The sequence below is a fragment of the Plectropomus leopardus genome, chromosome 5, assembly GCF_026936395.1.
Source record: "Plectropomus leopardus strain MGB_pleo_1.0 chromosome 5, ASM2693639v1, whole genome shotgun sequence".
In the NCBI taxonomy this organism is placed as follows: domain Eukaryota; kingdom Metazoa; phylum Chordata; class Actinopteri; order Perciformes; family Serranidae; genus Plectropomus; species Plectropomus leopardus.
In genome coordinates this window covers 14712587-14733931 of record NC_142180.1, presented here as the reverse complement: position 1 = coordinate 14733931, position 21345 = coordinate 14712587, and the positions used below count along the sequence as shown (strand labels likewise).

Below are 21345 nucleotides of genomic sequence, written 5' to 3'. Positions count from 1 at the left end.
ACCCCCAAATTTTCAGAATCTCAAGTGCAACTCAGTTTTATACAGTATATGTAGTTGGGCATTGATAAGCTATAATTTGATATTATTTTTAAAAAAAATACATTTATAATTCAAATAATAGTTTGCTGCAGCTAAAGAAAAAACTAGCATAAAACTCAGATTACCATCCTAATGTTACCTTTTTAGCACCAAATGACAAGAGATTAGCGATTAGCAGTTAGTTTGTGGTCTTGAGCACAAAGCAAGCTAAAGACTGAAGCTAAAGGCAGGTTTAGTTTTTTTGTTGTGTTTTTTTTTAAAGAAAACCTCTGTTTCAGCTGGTTAGCTAACAATTTAGCATATCTTTAGCTAACATTAGCTAGTTATTGTCACTTTATTTATGTTTGTGGCTACATTTGAGAGTGAATGTGTGATTTTTTAAAAAATTTTGCTACTGTAGTAATAGAGAACCCCAGGAATGAGACATACCTGAAAAACCATTAGCATTTGAGCACCTCTGGTTCCCGCACCTAAAAGTCAACAGGTTTTTGAATGGGTTTTAGGAGAAGCCTGAAATAAGGTCTGTGGTTAACACTCATTTAAGAGACTTTCAGTGATGTTCTAAGACATAGGCCTAAAATTCAGCAGTAAATACCTTAATCGCGAACTTTTTTGTTTCTTAAAAAACTGAATGAGAGTCCAGATTGTCATCATGCCAAACCACGTTGAACACGGCTTTACAGCCTCATAATGGTAGCGCCACAACTGTAGTGTAGTTTGATTATATTCCAACATTAGGATTTTTAATTCTGGACTTTATATTTAGGCTTCAAAAATCCTGAAAGTGATGTTCATTTGTGAAGATTGTCTTGCTGAAAAAAACATGAAAGTATCAGAGACGTTTGCTTGCTTTTCTGCAATGATCCAAAATACAATGGAAAAATCCCACTGGCTTTTTGATGAGGCAACCAGGGCAACATTAGCCTCCAGTTTGGCCCACAAAAAATGTCCTCCCTGGGCACTCTATTCAGTGTAACTGTTATAACTCAGTGAAACAAGATGAGGACACACACCACTCACATACATAACAGGTGAGCTAAAAGCCAAGTTTATTAGGTTCTTGGTCAGAAGTTTATTGTTGGTTTGTTTTACAGCAAAGCAGGAAACCAAGTCAAAGGGAGCATAAACAGGCAGGACACAAAAAAGGCAGGATGCTGGCAGGGATAGCGCAATAGCCGATGTGGCAAAGTAGTATGTCTTCATTGCAGATAATGAGGGAATTAGGAACAGGTGTGAAAATTATGAACTGGCTGTCACTATGATGGTAACAAAATGTTTTTGTTCTTACCACTATCATTGAATTGTCAGTTTTTGCTTTACTGCTGTTTTCAGTTTCACAGTTACTTCCAGTAAACACCTCAAGAAGGATTCCCGCCTTCTTGAACCTTTACGAGAAGTGTGTTTCGCTGGCTGCATAGCTGCGCATCTACATCGCAAGGGGATACAAGTTAAAACATGGAATTATAAAGCTAAAAGTGCTGAGTCATTCACTGTTTTTTAAAAGGAAACAAGGCCACTGTCCATTTATTTGTTTTCATGACCAAAACCACTTAAGCACCAAGCATATTTTGCACTAAACTTCCCATGTCGAAAATACAGTACAACCTCACGAGTTCCATGTGAAGGCAGCATTTGTAATTGTGCTTGCTGTTTATTCAAGCCAGACCTATCCACTGCCTACAGAGTGGTTTTTCCCGGTACAGAGCTCTCCAAGTCTGTACCAGGGAACTCTGATCTCTGGGTATTTACTCTGTGTGGGAAGGGGCTGCCTCTCCACCAACCGAGGCCAAAGGTTTGATGAAAACTGGGCTCATTTGCTGGTGACCTTTCCCCGTTAGTTAGCTGACGTTGGCTGTTTGGAGCTGTGTGTGTTTGGACAATAAATCTCCACCAGGCCCCGGCACAGACTGGGACAGACAGGAAGTATACAGTTTCAGAGTAACCATGGCAACATCCCTTTGGCCTCATGCAGGAGGGGGTTCTTGGAGTGGAGGGACCTTGTCAGTAATGGGCCAAAAAGTCTGCGAGTTTCTCTTTGCTAACTGGGTTACTCTCTCAATAAAAAGCCCCATAGTGTTTTTCAAAATAAGCAACTCCCAAATCCCCAACTGTTTTTAATTAGAGTCAATTAGATTAGGCTGAATTTTGGCTTTATTACGTTAAAGTATGATTTTGGTTTTATGCCTTCTTTATTTCTCTCCCTCTAGCTGCCTTCCTGTCCAGTCTAGGCCAGTATGAGATTGCCATCCCAGTACGTGTAGGACCTAATGGAGAGACGCTGGATGTAGAAACGTCGCAACACCACAGAAGAAGAAGACGCAGCACTGAAGACAGACTGCCTGACTCTGTATTATGCTTTTTTTAAAAAAAAATATTTAAAATAGCTTTCCTTCATTTTTCATTCTTTTTTGAGCATTTGTCTGACATTTAACCACGTCTCTCTTTTTCTGTCTCTAAGCTCTTCTACCAGTTGTCCACGTCACACAACAACTTCCTGCTGAACCTAACGCTGCAGGGAGGCCTGCTGTCCCGGCAGTTCAGGGTGGAGTACTGGAAGAAAGGTCGATTAGCATGGAGTCATCCCTATTCTCCTCACTGCCACTATGTAGGACACCTCCAGGACCAGCCACACTCTAGCAAAGTGGCCCTGAGCAACTGTAACGGCCTGGTAAGACCGAAACCTGCATGTCTAATCCACATCTAATACACTAACTGAGGTCAGCAGCAGCGCTGGCTCAGCAAATGAGGGATCAGTAATGTTTGATTCGGACATCAAAGCATGAAATTTTAACAAACCTTGAGTAGTCAAGCCAGCTTTAATCTCTGAACCAACTGCTGTGGTCCTCAGAAGTTACTTTATCTTAAAGGAAGGATTCATCCTGAAATGGTGCTTTATTTCTTTTTCTTTTTTTTTCTGATTAATATCAACTGCAACTACTTCAGACTAACACATTTGCAGCATTTAATAATCAGCAATACATCAATAAGAATCACTTGCAGCTTAAAGAAATCCAGTAGTTACTATCACCATTGCCACGTTTACAACACGTCATGTGGGATGTTTGGAAAGAATTTCATATTAAAGACTGTTCAAGACTTGGTTGTGTGAAGGTTTAAAAATATTTTGCACTGACAGTATAGTACTCTAAATACTGAAATTTGGGTTTAATTATCTTGAAAGATAGACTTTGGCTGACATGAGGTGTCCATGTTTGTTTGGTTTTCAGACAGCGTGCCAAGTCAGATATGTCAGAGCTCTCACAAAAATCTGACTTTCCCTGTTTTAATTATGAATTGGATTCTGATATGAACAATATTTAAAAGTTGGAAATAACCATGACTCAAATAGCATACAAACGTGGCATCAGTATATATGAAACAAGCAAGGTTCTTGAGCACACAGTATTGATACCTGCCTCAAAAGGCAACATGCGATCATCATACAGAGAGGCGAGACTCAATGAATTGGACAAATGGGGATATTTAGCACACTTTAAGTCCCCATGAAAAGAAAAATATATATTTCCACAGCTTTAATTGTGTCAATTGCTCTTTTATTGTTTATAATATGCAAAATATATGTAAAAAAACAATATCAGAGTATTTTTACACCAAAATCATCATTTCTCTTTCTGAAAAACCAGTTGAAACAGTTTCAAATGTTTGATGACTCATCCTGCACTGAGGCGTTTACAAAAGTTCATCCAAAAAGTTCAAGTTGGGCCACTAACTAGCCACACCTGTCATATCAAACTGCACTTCACCATTAGTGTGTCGTAGTAGCTAACAGAGCAATATGGAGAGAGACAAGAGGCCATGTGTTTTTGGATATCAGTGGAAAAACCTTTGTTTTCATTTACAAAACAATGTGATAAAGGTCCAAGTCGTTCGTCTCTCCCTCGCCCTCCTTCTGATCTAATGTGTCTAGCCAACAGTCCACTCAGCAGCAGACTCTGCTTTAACTCAACTTCTTTGTGGTCTAATCAAATGTGAAGGATTTGATTTGAATCCCTCTCATAACTGTGCATAGCTCAAATATTACTTTTCAGTGAATAATATGAATAATACGTCACAGTACAGGGGCTAAAGATGCTCTAACTTCCATTTCAGGGTGACTTTAAGGAGTGTCTCTCTTCATTGGCATTCATGTTGTTGCGCTCAGTTGTACTCAGTCGCAGAAATGTGATGGGAGTTGATGTGTAATAGTATGTGTAAGTAGTGTTTGCTTCCTCAGCTTCTCAAACCTGGCCATTCGCAATGTTAAGTGGGTGTGATTGTCGATTTAAGTAAGTACAAAAATTGTCTGAAGCAGCCCCTTATTTTTGTCTCGGGAAGAGTGCTTGGATGCAGCAGGCAGTTCAGAACCCTAAGCACTTTGCTTAAAGGTACCATATTGTAAAAAGTCAGATTTCCATGCCTTTTTTTAAATTGTAAAGCTGGTTTGGGTGCAATATAAATACTGAAAATAGCCAAACACTCAATCCACAAAGAAAGAGACTCAGTTCATATCCAGAAAATGTGCCTTGAAACGAGTTGTCAGGAATTTTTGGAAGTTTTGATGTCACAACTATACTTTATAAAAGTAGAAAATGCTACTACAGTGCCGCTACAGTGATTCCTTGGCTGTAATGACGATGAAGAGCCACCAAGAGTGCAGATGTGAAGCCCTGGAAATACGGTCCATTTAGAGAAGACTGCTTTTTTGGGGAAGGGGGTTTAAAGAGACAGGTGCTAAAACGGAGAGTTTCAGTCAGAGGGTGAATACAGGTATATTCAGGCAGACTGTATGAGCAAAACATATGTGCTTCCTGAACAGTAAAGCTTGTAAACATGTTCTGGTAGAAGCCCCTAAATACAAGTATGAACCTGAGAATGAGGATAATATAGGACCTTTAAAGTTTAACGCCTACCTATAACCCACAATGCATCATGTGCTGGCATGCTTCTTTGAAGCTGTGGTCAACGAGGGAGGTTAATGGAAGAGATACTTTGAAAAAACAAATTCCTAAGCTTTTATGTTCTGTCGATTTTAACAGTTTTTCAAAGTGGTCTTGTTTACCACTTCAAGAATCAAACTTGGTTCCCACTCTGAATCACTTGACTGCATCACTTAATTGTGATGCATCATTTTGTTGGCTGAAATCATTTCCCCGCATTCACAGCGCTGTGTATCTGTGTATCCTCTCACTACAAACAGCAGGCTCCACAATAAGAGTTGTATACACAGCTGAGGATTAGATGTGCTCACAAAGCGTTAATAAGCAGCACACGTAATTACTGTTGGTCAGACCAGCATGAGCACATTCACCAGCGAGCGGGCAGTGTGTCCAGGACAGCATCACTAACTTTATTATGGGATTAAAGGCACTTTGAAAGCTGCCGCAGAGAGTCGAGGGGAGACACTCACTCTGGCCGGGGCCAACACATCTGAGCAGATTCAAAGGAAGTGTTAGTGTATCGCTCTCTGTCTCACTCTCTCATTTTTCTCGCTCCCATTCACTCTTTCATGCTCTCACGTGTGTTTGTTCTGTGGGGTCCTGATCCTCTACTCAGATGGGGCCAACAGAGGACCCTGTGAGGGGGACAGTGTTAGTAGTGGGACAGCCTGAACACAGAGCAATGTGATGATAATGTTAGACTTGTATCATGAACATTGAAGTATCCCTAATTATGAAACAAGTGTCATTTTATCACATAGTTTGACATAAAAAAAAAAAACCCTACCTAAAACAAAGTCCTGACAAAGACATTTAAAATGTTATTGTACATTCATTTCCATGTATAACCCAAAGAGTTAATTGTGTTATTTCTTACACTGGAAAGACAATTGGAAATTGAAAGAGAAACCACATAGAGATCATATTCATACAATCTAAAAATAACAAAACAACTGTGCATTGGTCTTTCTTGCATTACAGTATATTGTTGACACCTGCACCAGGTGTCTGTACACGTGTCCACCAGCAATGCTGTACGCACCTGAGTGTATATTCTTGGTCCTAGCAACATCTAAATACGACATCAAGACGAACGGAGCTATTCAGCTCACACACGGTACGCAAAAGTCAGCCTCTTCTGTAAACATTCTGTGTTTGATTACATCCACCACATCTTATTCGCTCTATGGACTATGTCGCTCTTCAGTACTCTGTCATCCAACTTTCAGGCAGTATGTTTGTGATTTTTTTTCTTCCAAATTTACCACTTCAGTCTCAGAGAATAGCAAATATTGGCTAGTACGAGCCCTAACCATGACCTCTTTGCCCTTACCCTAACTTCCTCCAACCTCGAAGCATCAGCGTAACAAGTATAAACCAATTATAAAGTGGGATCCATGATAACTCGTTAAGGGGATGGGTGTAAATAGCTGAATAGCTGCAGTGTGTTTTTTTTGGCAATTAGCCTTTATTAGATAGGAGAGATTAGTAGTGTGAAAGGGGGAGAGAGTGGGGATGACATGCAGCAAAGGTCCTTGAGTGGGAGTCGAACCCAAGGCCGCTGCGGCAAGGACACCTTTATTCATGGGGTGTCTGCTTTATCCACTCAGCCACCGAAGCCCCAAAACACCCCATTTTTAAAAATCGTACTGTCTAATATAGCACTAATATATTAGTGTAATCATTGTCAGGACATTACAATGTATTACATGTTTTTTTAAGGTTACAGTTAATTTGTGTTCTTTTAAGGTAATAATTACACGTCATTACATGATGTGGAAATTACAGCTTGGTGTGACTGGTGTATTTTTGTCACAGACAAAATAGCATCTTGTTTTTAAAAGTCTGCAATGCTAAGTGGACTATTAACCTTTCAAACAATCCATATCAGCTCTACATACTGTGATTACACTGTATGTCAGGGTTGTAAATCAGCACCAGCAACAGCCCAAGTGGCTGCTAGATTTGCTTCACTCATCAGCCAAAAAAACAGTGGTCGTTATTGAGTGGCTGGTGGATTTCTGAGTTCACCAGCTGCAGTGACAGATGGACAAAAAGTTTATTTCCAACCCCGCTGTATATTTACCTTTTGGTACTGGTTCCCCACCATCTCCATTATTATTAGCTTGTGTTGTTTAGCCAGCATCTTTATTTGATTGGTATAGTGGCCAAAAATTTAAAAGTTATTGACTCTTGTTGCTGTGGGTCAAAAACTCTTGCCATTAGGCTTACCATGGAGTTGACTGCTTGCATGTAAGCTGTAAACTATTGTATCTTTATCCAAATACGATGCTCCCTCATCAATACTGACAATACTGCCTCTTAAGTGAACTCAGTAGATAGTGATTAAAAATGCAGAACAGTAACTGCAGCAACACTAAACACTGAGTTCAAGATTTGCTGCACTAGAAGCTCAGAGGTTGTTATGAAGTCTCTCCAGCTGTCAGATTTCTGACCCATTAACACCAGGATCCCTCAGAGGGCCTCTGATCCACTCCGCTCACCTTAACTTACCCCGCCTGCTTTGTTGCTCTGTTTTCCTTGTCAGTATAAAGAGTATAAATTATTGATTTTACTTTTATCATTGATGGAGCATTAGGTCTTATCTGTTTAAGTGAATTTGATATTTAATTTATTCATATATTTTAAAGATCTTTTAATGTAACATTTGTGACATTTATACAATGACAGCAATGCCTCCTGTTATTCTATTCTATTATATTTTATTTTGTTCTATTCTGCATATCTGTCTCTCTGCAGCAGGGGGTGATTGTTGCAGGGGGTGAGGAGTACCTGATTGAACCCCTTGTCTCACCAGATAACCAGACCAGGACAGAGAGGGGGGAGAGAGCAGAGGGGCGCCCCCATGTGGTTTACAAGCGGTCATCGCTCCGCCATCAGTACAAGGGCCAATCCTGTGGAGTCATTGGTGAGAGGAGAGATATTCTGGTCTTTTAGTAGCAGCAGTTTGGTCCAGACCAGAGGAGTGAATGGCCCCAGGCTGATTTGCGTAGCAGCCAGCAGCAGAAGATTGTGGTTGAATTCCCAGTTGTGATTGGGTGTGACAGAGCCTGTGTTGCAGGGCGTTGCTGAAAAAGCAAAATTATGTCTATCTTTTGACAAATAAAAGTTTAAAAAAAACTCCAACTTTTTTTTAATGCTGTAATTCTGTCCTGCTCTTCATCCAGGGAAAGTGTGTTCAGCCGTTATTCTGCTTGATTCCGTTGTAGCAAATGCAAAATGATCAGTTAATGTTTCTTCAGTGTATAATAGGCTGAACTGCTGCTGCTGAGATTTTGTGAGTTTCTTTTCATATCCCTACAAAATATGAGTGTGTGTGTGTGTGTGTGTGTGTGTGTGTGATCTTCCTCAGATGAGAAGCCAATGAAAGGCGCGTCATGGTGGCAGCGAACTCTGAAGACGCCTCCCCATCACGTCGGTCGTGGCCAGCTGCCTCTCAAGCGCTCAGTTAGCCGGGAGCGCTATGTGGAGACGCTGGTGGTCGCTGACAAGATGATGGTGGGTTACCATGGTCGCAGAGACATCGAGCAGTACATCCTGGCTGTCATGAATATTGTAAGTTTCACAACACTAAAGTGCACAATCCATCAAAAAGTGCCAACAGAGTCATTCTTGATTAGTACAAAGGTTTCATATCTCGTGCATTGTAGGATTATTAAAAGCCTATTGCAAAGGTGTTTTGTTTTTATATAGGTATAGTGTTGCTTTTCTAAGCATTCAGCAGAAATCCAACAGCCAGTCGTGGTTTGGTCACTTGGTATCATACAACAAAAGAACAGCTTGGAGTTGACTAAAAAAAAAATTTCAAGTAGATTGAAGAAAAGAAACAGTTACGGTCACAAGCTTCAGTGCTTCTGTAATGCAAACTATTCGTTTGACACAAACTACATTTATGCATTTAAACCCCAAATTAAAATTTAAAAAGGTTGATATGGACTTTTTTACTTTAATAAATAATGCTTCGAAACAGAGAAAAAGAAACGCGTAGCCCTTTTTTGAGTTCTTCTCGTGCAGGCCACATGCTTCAGTCAGTCGAGCTCTGTTTGTATGTCATCATCTGCACTGTTTCTTGTCACAGGGGATCTTTTCACACACAGTTAATCACTTTAAACCTACACACACACGTTTTAGGAATGTATTTAATGAAGGGTTGGTCAGCTGCTATTGTTACGAAGCAGGTTGCATCCGGAGTGTTACAGAATCACAGAAACCAGCAGCGTCTCTTTAAGTGGTGTGGAGCAAAGTGGGCCAGATTACACCAGACACCAGTAATGACAAGTGTCTGAGTGCAGACTTAGTGCTGCTAGTGGTTCAAACTTTGGTCTTTTTATTGCTGTCGGTGCTTTAACTCTTTAATGATCATTGGCAGTCATGGTGCACTGAGTTTACAGCTCTTTTAGGACTCTCAGTCTAGGCCGTCTAGTAGTGTTTGGTCATAGCTTAAAATCAACCTTGGTACTAGACAGGGATGCCTTCTTAGTCCACTACTGTTTGCTTTTGCTTTGCTCTGCATTAGCTGTTATTAATCCAGACTTTCTAGGGGTCACGATTGGAGGGTTAACCTAAAAGTTGTTATAATTCATGGACAGCATGTATTTTTATTTATTTATTTATTTATTACAATTTTAAAGGTAGTGGTATGTTTTTTTTTTAACCCCATTCTCAAGACTGTGCTCCTCCTCTGTGGGACTTCCTGGCCATTTCATCTCTTAAAGGAGCAGTGCGTAGGATTTAGTGGCATCCAGCAGTGAGGATGCAGATCAACCAGCAACCAGCTGAAACTTCTCCTCTATAGCATGAACTCCTGGATAGGATTCCTTCGGCGTTCTTTGTTTTACAAGTGTTTAGCGGGAGCTGAATTACCAGCAGAGGTCTCTTCCTCACCAAGACAAACGGACTCTGTGATTAAAGCTGGTAAAAAACATTGAATAAAGAAAAGTTAAAAATCAGTGTTTCTCCAAAGCTGTTTATGTTTTTAGCTGCTTATCACACATGGGCCCCTAGACTAGCACCTGCTCACCTTTTCTCTCTGATAACTCTAATATTCAGAAGGTTTTTTACCAGAAGCTGAATTATCTAATCTATCTATTTATTTAAACTGGTAAAAAAAAAAACACTCAATAAAGCAGTTTCATTTTTAAGAGTTGGTTCCTTTCTGATGCTGTTCGGCTTGCCATGGAGGGGGGAACACACATAGACGCTAATAGTGCAATCAAGAGACAGTGTTTGGTTTGTCTGTTCTGGGCTACTGTAGAAACATGACAGATTTCATGGGCAAAAATCAGGTCTCTATGTAGCTATAGACAGCTTATTCTAAGACAACAAAAACACAATTATTTTTATTTTAGGGTGTTTGTAAAGAAGAAAACACAAATATATTATATACTATATTATATTCCATAGCTGCCAATATATCTTCCTAAATCCTGCACTGGACCTTTAAATTATGATGGTTTATTACTGTTTATTTATAGTGTTCTCAGCGCTGGCGTCATGTGCTGAACCGGTGCATCAGCTGTTTTTAAGACTGGCTTTTTCTTGTTTCCCTGGAGGTCAGGTTGCCAAACTGTTCCAGGATTCTAGCCTGGGGAATGCAGTCAACATTGTGGTGACGCGGCTCATCCTGCTAATGGAAGACCAGGTAAATACATTTAATCAGCAACTGTAGTAAAGTTGTACATTGCTCCTCTCCTCTCTGTATGACTTTCTATGCTTGTCCTCTTTACCTCTCTGTCCAGACAGCACAAAACTCTTCCCCAACCAGCATCTATGACCTCCTTGTTTGTGTCAAATTATTGGCTTAAGTGTCTTTTCCTTCAACATCCCAGTGGACTCTTGTGTGTGTGTGTGTAAGTGGGTCTTGTGAATGGCGGCTGTAGTGAAAGAGACGCAGGGCTGCAAGGAAGAGGGAGATGGGTGAGGAAAGGTGGAAAAGTCGGGATATGAGGGGGGTTTGTACCTGTCAGACAGAGCAGCTTTGTGACTGTCCTGCTCTTTCCTGTGGTGAACAGTGACCTCTCTGACCACCGCTATGACGCACATCCAGGGTGTAGACAAGTTAGATTTAGACGCTGATGCAAAAAACATAAGCATCTGCATCTAAGACCCAAGAGAACACCATCAGGATACAAATTCACCAGATTCCTTGAGGTCTGGTCTGTCATTTTACCAATATTATCTAACCACGCAAGTGACATAGCAGTGTTGTTCAGTCACTTGGTCCACCACTTTTGTCCAGACTGAAAATTTTCAATAGCTTACAGATGGATTGCCATAAGAGTTTGCTCAGACGTTCATTATCCCCAGACTATGAATCCTCCTGACTTTCGTGGTCCTATGACTTTTCTCTAGCGTCACTATAAGGTTGACTTTTGGGTTTTGATTGAAATGTCTTGACAGTTATTGGATGTGATGTGTATTTCATTTTGCTAGATACCAGTGGATTAATTATCCATGATTAAGCTGATGTTTTGATAGCATTCAGACAGGCTGCAATTTAATGACTGAGTGGTAAACCCTGTGTTAATTCTGTAATATTTTGCTCCTTTGCCTCTATCGAAAGCTTCTTTTTTTATTGGCTTTTGTCTCAAGCGTGAACTTATTCACTGCTGATGATGAATTCATCATGACAGATGATTAGACTGGTACCTACCATTAGCTACGGGCGTTTGTCCTTCCAAGATGGCAGTGCTGCCCCATAATGCATCATAATTCCCAATCCTTTTGGACAGAATGATGATGATGAAGAGTGATGATGTTTTTCTGTAGGCCAACCCTGAAGCTAACATTGCCCTGGTTCCTTTATTAAAAAGCCTGTGTGATTTTTCCATCGAATTTTGGATCATTGCAAAAAATAAGCTCTGTGGTGAACAAACGTCTATGATACTTACACAGTTTATTTAGCAAGATAATCTTCAGAAAGAACACCACTTTTGGGATTTTTTAAGCCTACGTGCAGAAGTAAAAAAAGCTGTTGGTAGGCTAAAATGACCTGTATTACGATCGCATCGCCAACACTGCGAGGCTGTAAATTCATGTTTGGTGCAGTTTGGCATGAAAAAGGACTTCAAAGTTTGTGAGTGGGTTATTTACAGGTGTATTTTATGCCATAGAAGAAAATGTAAAAGTCTCTTAAGCTAGTGTTAACCACAGACCTTATTTCAGGCTTCTAACTAAAAACCCATCAAAAAAGCAATGACTTTGAGACAATGGAACAGAAGGTTTTGAAATGCTAACTGATTTCCGTGTTTCAGGAAGCGTTACTGTGATTCTCTGTTTGTCCATTACTTTGTTTTATGACTAAGTAAGGACATTCCTATCAGCCTCAACTGTACTCTCTGTGTGATACTAGTTAGCAAATGTTACAGTGCTCCCACAGTAAAAAAAAGAGAAACCAGAAAACATTGTTACTAAGTATCACCATGTTTACCATGCATTGCTGTGCAAAGCCTCACAGAGCTGTTATCATGTCTGAAGACTCTTGTTTTCTAATATAAATGAATGCTTTGAGGTTAAAAGGGCATACTGTCAGAATCCACACCTGACCACGAGGCAGGGGTTCAGCTCATAAAAAGTGCATGACCTTCCCAGCATAGCACAGGAGATGACTAGGCTGTCTGACTACCCAGTAACTGACCTTATTAGCCTGCCATTAACAGCCTGTGGTGAGACGGTGCAGCCGGCTCCGTCGTAATATTGACCATCTAGCAATCTGACAGATGAATCATTCTGTATTAAAGGGACATTACAATGTGGCTTTGAGGTTTCCCCCATGGATGTCTTATTAGGGAACATTTATGATTCATACTGTTCATACTGACTCAAAATTAGCCCCGTAATTTACTGCTCGGATGTGCTCGTCATCTGACAGAGTAAGGAAGTAAATGTTAGGATCATTAGCGGTGGGCAGTATTAGTGTTGTTATTCTTTCTCCATGGACTGTTGAGGTTGAGGTCGGGACAGGATCGAGAGAAGTCTCGGCGAGCGGTTCTGCTGCCGGTTTCCAGGTTTGAAAACGGCAAGCTGCCCCTGGAAAATAAAATCAGGCCAGCAGTGGGCCCAGAAATGAGGGACTGTGGGATGAGACAATTACTAGTTATGTCACCACATGCATTCCTGGGTTACGAGTTCTCGCCAGCTGTGGCCAGCAGAGCACTCCCTCCTCTCCTTCTCCTCTCTGCACTCTCATAATACTAGAAAGTGCCTCCACTCTGATCCTGCCTCTACATTTACTTCCTGATGGAGCGGAGTGGGGTTTCTTAAGCTTTTTAACCCTGGAATCCAAAAGTTTAGAAATGTCTCTCCATGCATAACATACAGTCAAATGAAGTTAGCATCTAGTGAAAACACTGAATCTCCAGATTTGCTCATTCTGAATTTAAGGTCCTATATTATAAAAAGTGAGATTTCCATGTCTATTTATTATTATAAACAGGGTTCGTACAAAGTGCCTGCCATGATCAAAACATGTTGATTATATATTTTTGTAGCTGGACTATTCATTAGGAGTGCAACTGAAATATACGCTATAGACCATTCAGGTTTTCATTCACCACACTCCCAGAGCACAAAGCCACTCTGGGCACAGACAGAGCAGAAAACTGTCAGTCACAGTGAAATAAAACTTCATCATTAATTGCGCTGGGTATAAAAGTTTGCATTTACTCACCTCTGCAGCAGCTGCTCGTCTCATCCATCAATCTGATCTGATCAGCTTTGACCAGACTGAAAAATTAATTATCCACCCAGCGAGTAACAAACTGCTGTGGAGGAAAAAAAGAACTCACCTGCAAAAATGTCTAGAGGGGGGGCACAGAATCATATAAAAACACACACACAAGAAAAAAAGGGAAGTTTACTGTATAAATGCTTCATTCATTTCATTTCATTCCATTTTGGTGGAGATACATGGTTTTCCCAGATCAGTAACACGAACATAAGCCTGAAACACTGCAATACAGGAAGACTTGGGCTGGACTATCAATGCATTGTTGGGTTTATCATCTGATAAAAATCTCCACTTTGTAGACACTTGAATAACCTTATATTATTAAATAAGTTATAAATATTTAACTGCTGGAGTTGTAATGTCATTTTTTGTTTAGTTTTTAGATTTAAATATGTGCATTTATATCTGATTTTGACTGTGTATTTCCTCTCTTGTTTCTCTTTCAGCCAACACTAGAGATCAATCACCATGCAGGAAAGTCTTTAGACAGCTTCTGCAAGTGGCAAAAAACCATCCAGCACCGAAGCAGCTACGGAAACGCCATACCAGACAACGGGATCGCTCATCATGACACTGCTGTGCTCATCACCAGGTCAGAAATACAAGCAGACAAACCTTTCTCACAAAAGAATTTAGACTATAAATCTATTCAGGAGCTTTTTTCATTCATAAATAAGTCATGAAGATGTTTTTGTGAAATTAAAACAAAAAAGGTCCCTATGCAACTTCTCGTACATAAAAGTATATGTAGTCCATATCCCAGTTCACGTAAGGGTTAAAACAGTGTTTCCTCTGAGCTGAATTCTTACATTCCCAGCCCCTATCCTCATAGGTTTTCATTAAGCCAAGTCCAAAAGAGCTGGGCTGTATCTTGTCCTGTCTGAGGTGACGATAGCTGAGGCAGCTCTGCCCAGCTCAGCATCTGGAGAGAAAAGCGAAAAAAGAGAGATATGAGTAGGGAGTGAGAAACAATGAAAGTTTTTTTTTTTATTAGGAGATCAGCTCCAAGAAAATGGAGACGGCAGAAATCAAAGCAGAGCTGCATTGAATCTGACAGCGATGCTTTCTTTAAATCTTCTTTTACTGTGCTCTCTGTTACTGAAACAGCTGGAGGAAACAACAGTGGCAGATGCATATTAAGCAGATAAAACACTGATGCTATTGACTGAGGAATGTGCAGCAGCAAACAACACCACCATGGTTTGGTCAGAGTCATCTGAATGTGACGGGGCCGGGCTGAGCTGCAACAAATACTTTCCTATTCTTCCTGACAGAATGTGCTATAAGCTTATGTAAGAGTACAGATAGATAAATGTCTTTTGGTTTTGGTGGTGGCTCTGTGAGAACGCTTGGGTTTTACGACAGATTTATCAAGTTGAGGATGGAAACTGTCCAGACGGATGACACCACAGTGACCGTCCATGATTTCCTGCTATTGTTCTTTTAAATCTATATCTGTCTGCTATCACTGCTGTCCACTGTCCGAACATAACGTCTGTGTGAATGCGTCTGTCACCATGAATGTACTGCATGTCCATGTCAGCTGTGTTTGCACATGTTTGTCTGCATATGTACAGTGTGGTTACATCTGTTAAGTGATGCTGCTTCTGTTTGTGTGAGAGTATATAATTATTAGTTTAACAGCCTGGTTGATTTTTCTTCCCATCTGCAGATACGACATCTGCATCCAAAAGAACAAGCCTTGTGAAACCCTAGGTAAAACACACGCACATATTTGTACTTTATGAACACTTTACTCACTGTGCTATCTTTATGAGAACTCTCACTGACATAAAACACTCCCATTCACCCCTGAGGCTGACTGTAACCCTCATGATTAAATGCCTAACCTCAACGAATACACTAAACCTGAACCCAAGCAAAATTCTAAGTGTAGTCCTAAAATTAAGTCTTAACCCTCAAAAAACTGCCCAGTTGACATCAATATGACGTCAAAAAGATGTTAGACTCTTAAATTGGGCAGACATTAGTTTTGTTTGGAATCAATAACAGGCTGACAATATTTTAAATCTCTGATGATGTCAGAATTTCACAGTGTGGACCTTAACATTATGAAGTTTTGCAAGTTAACTCATGTTAACATCAGACGTCCTGACATTGAATTTGGTTTGCCGATGTCACAACCTAAATTCAACCAAATATCAACATCTAACAGCATTGTTGACCAGCTGGAAAGATTCAGCTTGAAGTACATAGCGGCAAAAATGTCCTCACTGTCAAGATCTGAAACTCAAATGGGTCCTCACAAAGATAGATGTACCAAAACACACAGACATATTTTCATTCACACACACCAATGATGATACAAATCAAGCATGACTTGGTTCAAATATAGGAAGGTGCGTTGGGTGCACTATTGTTGTAATGATATCCCAAAGAGGACGGTGCTGGACTTTTACACTTACAACAGGATTTTTTGGAAAACCAGATACTTCATATTTTGAATATAATTCAACTGAGATTGTCAGCCTGAGTACTCCATAAACATTTTAAGTCCCACTCATTCATCCAGAAATCGAGTTTTGGAAGGTTTTGTATGTCACCTTGTATGTTTTTCTATCATACGAATGGTTTTACAGTCAAATGAGTTATATTCATATTGGTGTGTGTCTGTGTGTGTGTGTGGTGTGTGTGACAGGTCTGGCTCCTGTAGGAGGGATGTGTGAGCCAGAGAGAAGCTGCAGCATCAATGAGGACATCGGCCTAGGAACAGCCTTCACGATCGCCCACGAGATAGGACACACGTAAGTAAAACACACACATGATATTGACTTCCTATTTCTAGGCTTATCTCTCATCTCATCTCGTTTTTTTGTTTGTTTGTCTTCTGAGATATGAAAAGGAGTATCATTAAACAGTATACAACAGGCATGACGTGTTAGGAGCCTTTTACGGCAGGCAGAGCATTAATATAGCAGCAAACAACTATTTGCTATTTAAAGGTATAATGGAGTAATGGCGTCCTGACCAGAAAGTGACGTCATATGTGTGTTTTGCAATCTGAGCTTTTCTGTTATTTGTTTTGGTCGACAATCCATCAGCACATGCATGTTCACGCATGCTAATGCATGGAGTGTGTCCCACTAGGTAGCTAATCACCGCCACTCTGCACTGCGCTCATATGGTGGTTATGGTTGATATCGGGACACCGTTGTCGCCAAAGTACAGCGCCCCTTCCTCTGGTTTACGCTCATGTTAACAATGTTAGCTCTCTCAGCACTGTTTCCGTTGTTAGCACTATTTGTTGAGTTAACGCCGTTAGCTGCTACCCGCCAGGTCAACCACCTCTGTGTTGTGTTGAATGTCACATACAACTCTCTTAAGCACTAAAACTGTCATTGAGGAGTTCATAACCCCGTGTTGTCAAACAGAGGAAACACAGTATCCTTATCAGAATTGTGTTTTCTGTTCTTAAAATGCAGCTGAAACACGAAATGTCTCTAAAGGACTCCCTGAGGTGTCTCGTGTGTCTTTTCTTGTGCTATGGTCTGAGACGATCCCTCCCTCCTAGGATTACACCTCCAGATCTCCAGAGACAGATTATGTAATCTCTAACGCCATGAGTCATTCCCATCTATTGAGAATGTGCCGATGGTTGTATATTTTCTTTCCGTCACACTATTTATGTGTGGAATTAGTAACATGTGGGGTCAGCGCAGCACCTGGAGATGCCTCTGTTCATGACTGAATGAGTTGGAAACTGTTTTACTCATTTGCCCGGTAAAGCTGATGTGTATCACTTATTAACAAGTAATGTTATCTGTCTGTATGTTTTATTTCTGTCATGAATACCATAAATCAAGACAGGTTACTGATTTTATCCCTCTTTTTTTCCTGAGAAAACCATCAAGTTGGTTTATTTTTGGGGAGTATCCTCCTCATTCAGGGTAATTGAGTGTCCAATTGCATTATGTCCACACTGAGAAGTATGAAGACAGATGGTCGATCATTCGGGGTCCTTCCTCCCTAATGATTAACACAGGTAGCTTTCGAGTACTCAGACCACAAGGCTTGCTAGCCAGCATGACTGGACACAGTGTGCTGATATATATACAATGTGCTTCAACACAATTAACATTTGTTTTTAATTGTCATATAAATTGTTTTGACATCACTCTGCCGCATTAGATTGAGTGCAGGCCTGTGTGTGGTGGAGGTTACCCACATTAAAAGACAAGACTGACTGACACAGAAATGACTCAGCTGAGGGATGAAAAGCTTTCAGAACATTTAAACACAGCTGCTGTTTGTGTTATCGCCGTGTTTCATGAATGACAAGCACCAAATCGACCACTCATGCTGTAACTTAATGCTGTTTGGTAAACTGTCAGGATATCATGTCATTTTTATGTTCCTATACCCAGTCGGGTTGAATAATCTAATAATCTTCTGGACGAAACTTTTCATATTTTGTTATTTCAGTATTTTTAGCAGTAAGGTTCAGTCCTGGTCTGGGGACCCAGAGCTCAGCTGGTTGTTTCTAAGCTCTTACATTTATCATGTAAATTACATTTCAAAGTGTCAGAAGTAATCCTGTTACAATTACTCAATCCTCTAAAATTACATCTGCAACCATTTTGATGATTGATAAATTGTCTGTCTTTTTTTAATCAAAAATCTTGTTTATGGTAGTCAACTGCAAATCCTTGGGGCTAGGACTATTGTTCAAATACAGTGGCAAAAAAAGCATTTTGATTATGTTATGTTGGGCTCCACCTTTTTTCAATATTTTATAGACAAAACAATGAAAATATTAATAATGTATCATATTTTTTAAAAAAACAAAAAAAACTTGATTACGGTTGCAACTGATGGTTCTTTTCACTAATAATAAATCTGCTGAATATTTTCTTGATTGACTAATAATGTGGTCTAGAAAATCAAAATTTTCTCACTCTTTGGTGGCTTCATCAAACGTCTGGTCCAGAATATTTTATTTGCATTGATAAAAACTGGAAAGAAACAGCTAATACCCTCATAGCCATTTTTGGTCAGCAAAGCAACACAGTAAATAACATAAGCACAGCAGAAGACCACTGTGTTTAAATATACACCCAATGTTACAGTTAAATCTGAAAATGACTAAAAATAAAAGTTTACAATTCCAGCATTTCAAATCAATTGCCAGTTGTCTACCTGAAATTAATTGTTAGCGCGACGTCATGGTGGTTTGGTAATACAAACAAGCAGGGCTCCGAGTCCAAATGAACAAAACTGACTGCACTGAAGACCATTATGATAATCATCATGAAACATCTGATCATACATTTTTGCTTGATGAAGTTGAACATGTATTACGGTTGTGGAGTATACTTTTTCACTCTCTGATGACCTGCCACTTTAATGTCAATAATCATATTTCCTTTGGGTTTATAATTCAGGTCATATATCCTCTGTGTGTTTTGATGTTAACTTAATTCATTCGTCAGACAACTTCTGACAATCAAGCCACCGCAACATGTCTGTTCTTTGCATATCCACAGTAATCTTTTTTCCGTCCCTGCTGCGGGCACTATCACCGGTCCACACGGCCTCAAAGTGTTGTCACGGTTTCATCATGGGTTTTAGGTTTGGGATGAACCATGACGGTATGGGGAACGCCTGCGGGCCCCGCAGCCAGGAGACCGCCAAGCTGATGGCTGACCACATCACCATGAAGACAAACCCGTTCATCTGGTCCGCCTGTAGCCGGGATTACATCACCAGCTTCCTGGAGTGAGTCAACCTATCAGATATCTGCAGCACCACAAATAATTTGGTAATTAGAGGTTTGAGAAAGAAAAATTCAATTGGATGTCAGAGTCAAATTTTTGATGGTCAAAGAAGCATATTAGTAAAGGACTGATCCTGCCAGAAGGCAAATCCACTTCATTTTAAGTGTCCGTTGTTTGTTCGGTGTTTCAGTAAAGCTCTTTTACTTTGGATATTCTGAGAATAAACAACTGAAACTGAACCATTTCTGTATATTGTAATCTGCTTTTTGATATGCTTCAGCTCAGGTATGGGCTCCTGTCTGAACAACATCCCCCCCAAGCAGGAGTTTGTGTACCCAACCACAGCGCCGGGTCAGGCCTACGACGCAGACGAACAGTGCCGCTTCCAGTACGGCGTCAGATCTCGACAATGTAAATATGCGGTGAGTGCGCTGACTACACTTTTCTACTTTTCATTTGCCTTTCAGCTTACTTTTTCCCCCTCTTCTCATTAATGCTTCTTCTCAAGTTATTTGAGCTTTGAGCTAACGTCAGCATGCAAAACTACTCAAATTGGCAGCGCCTGACACAGGATATTTTGGCTTAATTTTTGTACAGTGGGAGAAAGTGGAGATGTGTTGTCCATCTATATATACAGTCATTGGTGACTCCAATTTTAAGTCTAAAAGTGTCTTAACCCCAACAGTCACACAGGTAGCTCTTAATGAATCAAATATAATAAAAAAAAGTTATTTTTGTAAAACCTTCGTAATTTTTGCCAGTGAAGATCTTCAGCCATCTAGGTTATAGAATATCTTAAAATCCAGAATCAGGGCAACTGGACTTGCTGTTTCACTTTTTAAGACATTTCATCACTTGTTTAAGAGGCTTTGTCAGTTGTGCCATAAAGCAGAGCTGATGCTTCTTTAATGTTAAAGAAAAGATTGAAATAATAAGATCAGTACCCTTTTGAATTTAGTACCGCCACCTTCGTAATTTCTTAGTTATGATGGAACCAGGCTGACTCTATCTTTCTCTTTCAGCTGACTCTATCTCCGTGCAAGTCATTTACCTCACAGCTCACTTCTGATTTGTGTTCCTCCGACTCTCTCCTTCAAGTCGGCCTCCCTGACAACACGAAACATCTTGCAATACCCTCGCTGAATAGCATCCACTTTATTGCATGGTCAACTTTTATAGGGCCAGGTTCAGAGCGAATGGACATCTGGAGCAGCACACAGCTTTATAGACTCATTACTATCAATACTATGTGGTCAGAGCATATGTCCACAATAAAACATAATCCCATGTGTTATAGGCATCGCTGTAGAGGGAGCAGAGAGGAAGGTGAACAAGAGTGCGTCTGCTCTTATATCTTAATAATGAGTTTATATAGAAACACTTTGACGGGTTGTTTTTATTTGTCTTTCACTCAACACACAGGAAGTCTGCAGTGAACTTTGGTGCATGAGCAAGAGCAACCGTTGCATCACCAGCAGCATTCCTGCTGCTGAGGGAACCATCTGTCAGACCAACACCATAGAGAAAGGGGTAAATACTGAAATCATTCTTTTTCTTACATTATACTTTTATAGGTAACACACAGCGGGGAAATGTGTCCTCAAAGAAAGAGGCTAAATGTGGCATGTTTAGGTAGAATGGTTTTATAAATCTGGGACTGGTTTTCCTGTTTCTTACAAGAATATAAAAGCATACTTAACGCTGACTCATCTTGGCTGTTGTTTTGTTTGGATAGATAAAATAAACGAGGTTGGTTACGGTTTTATTATGATGTGTTCAAGGTTGGCTCAGTAAAATGAATTTTGGGCAAGCGTAAATAAAAAGTCATCGTGTTGTGTTCAAATGTAACATTAAAAAAAAGAAAATGTAGTTTTTGCTGAGAAAT

At 40.1% G+C, this 21345-nt stretch overlaps 1 protein-coding gene across 4 annotated transcripts in view; it reads left to right on the top strand.

Annotated features, from left to right (window-relative positions):
- Window positions 1-21345, top strand: part of adamts10 (ADAM metallopeptidase with thrombospondin type 1 motif, 10) — a 58976-nt gene that overhangs the window by 12367 nt on the left and 25264 nt on the right. For 3 of the 4 annotated variants that reach the window (XM_042483978.2, XM_042483977.2, XM_042483980.2), the window contains exons 3-13: window positions 2247-2386; window positions 2498-2707; window positions 7737-7905; window positions 8350-8552; window positions 10555-10638; window positions 14172-14317; window positions 15398-15441; window positions 16385-16490; window positions 19315-19461; window positions 19741-19882; window positions 20883-20990. In XM_042483978.2, coding sequence (XP_042339912.2) covers window positions 2247-2386; window positions 2498-2707; window positions 7737-7905; window positions 8350-8552; window positions 10555-10638; window positions 14172-14317; window positions 15398-15441; window positions 16385-16490; window positions 19315-19461; window positions 19741-19882; window positions 20883-20990 — 1499 coding nt within the window. Of the gene's footprint in view, window positions 1-2246; window positions 2387-2497; window positions 2708-7736; window positions 7906-8349; window positions 8553-10554; window positions 10639-14171; window positions 14318-15397; window positions 15442-16384; window positions 16491-19314; window positions 19462-19740; window positions 19883-20882; window positions 20991-21345 lie in introns of those variants that run through there. The other variant, XM_088077560.1, reaches the window with a different exon arrangement.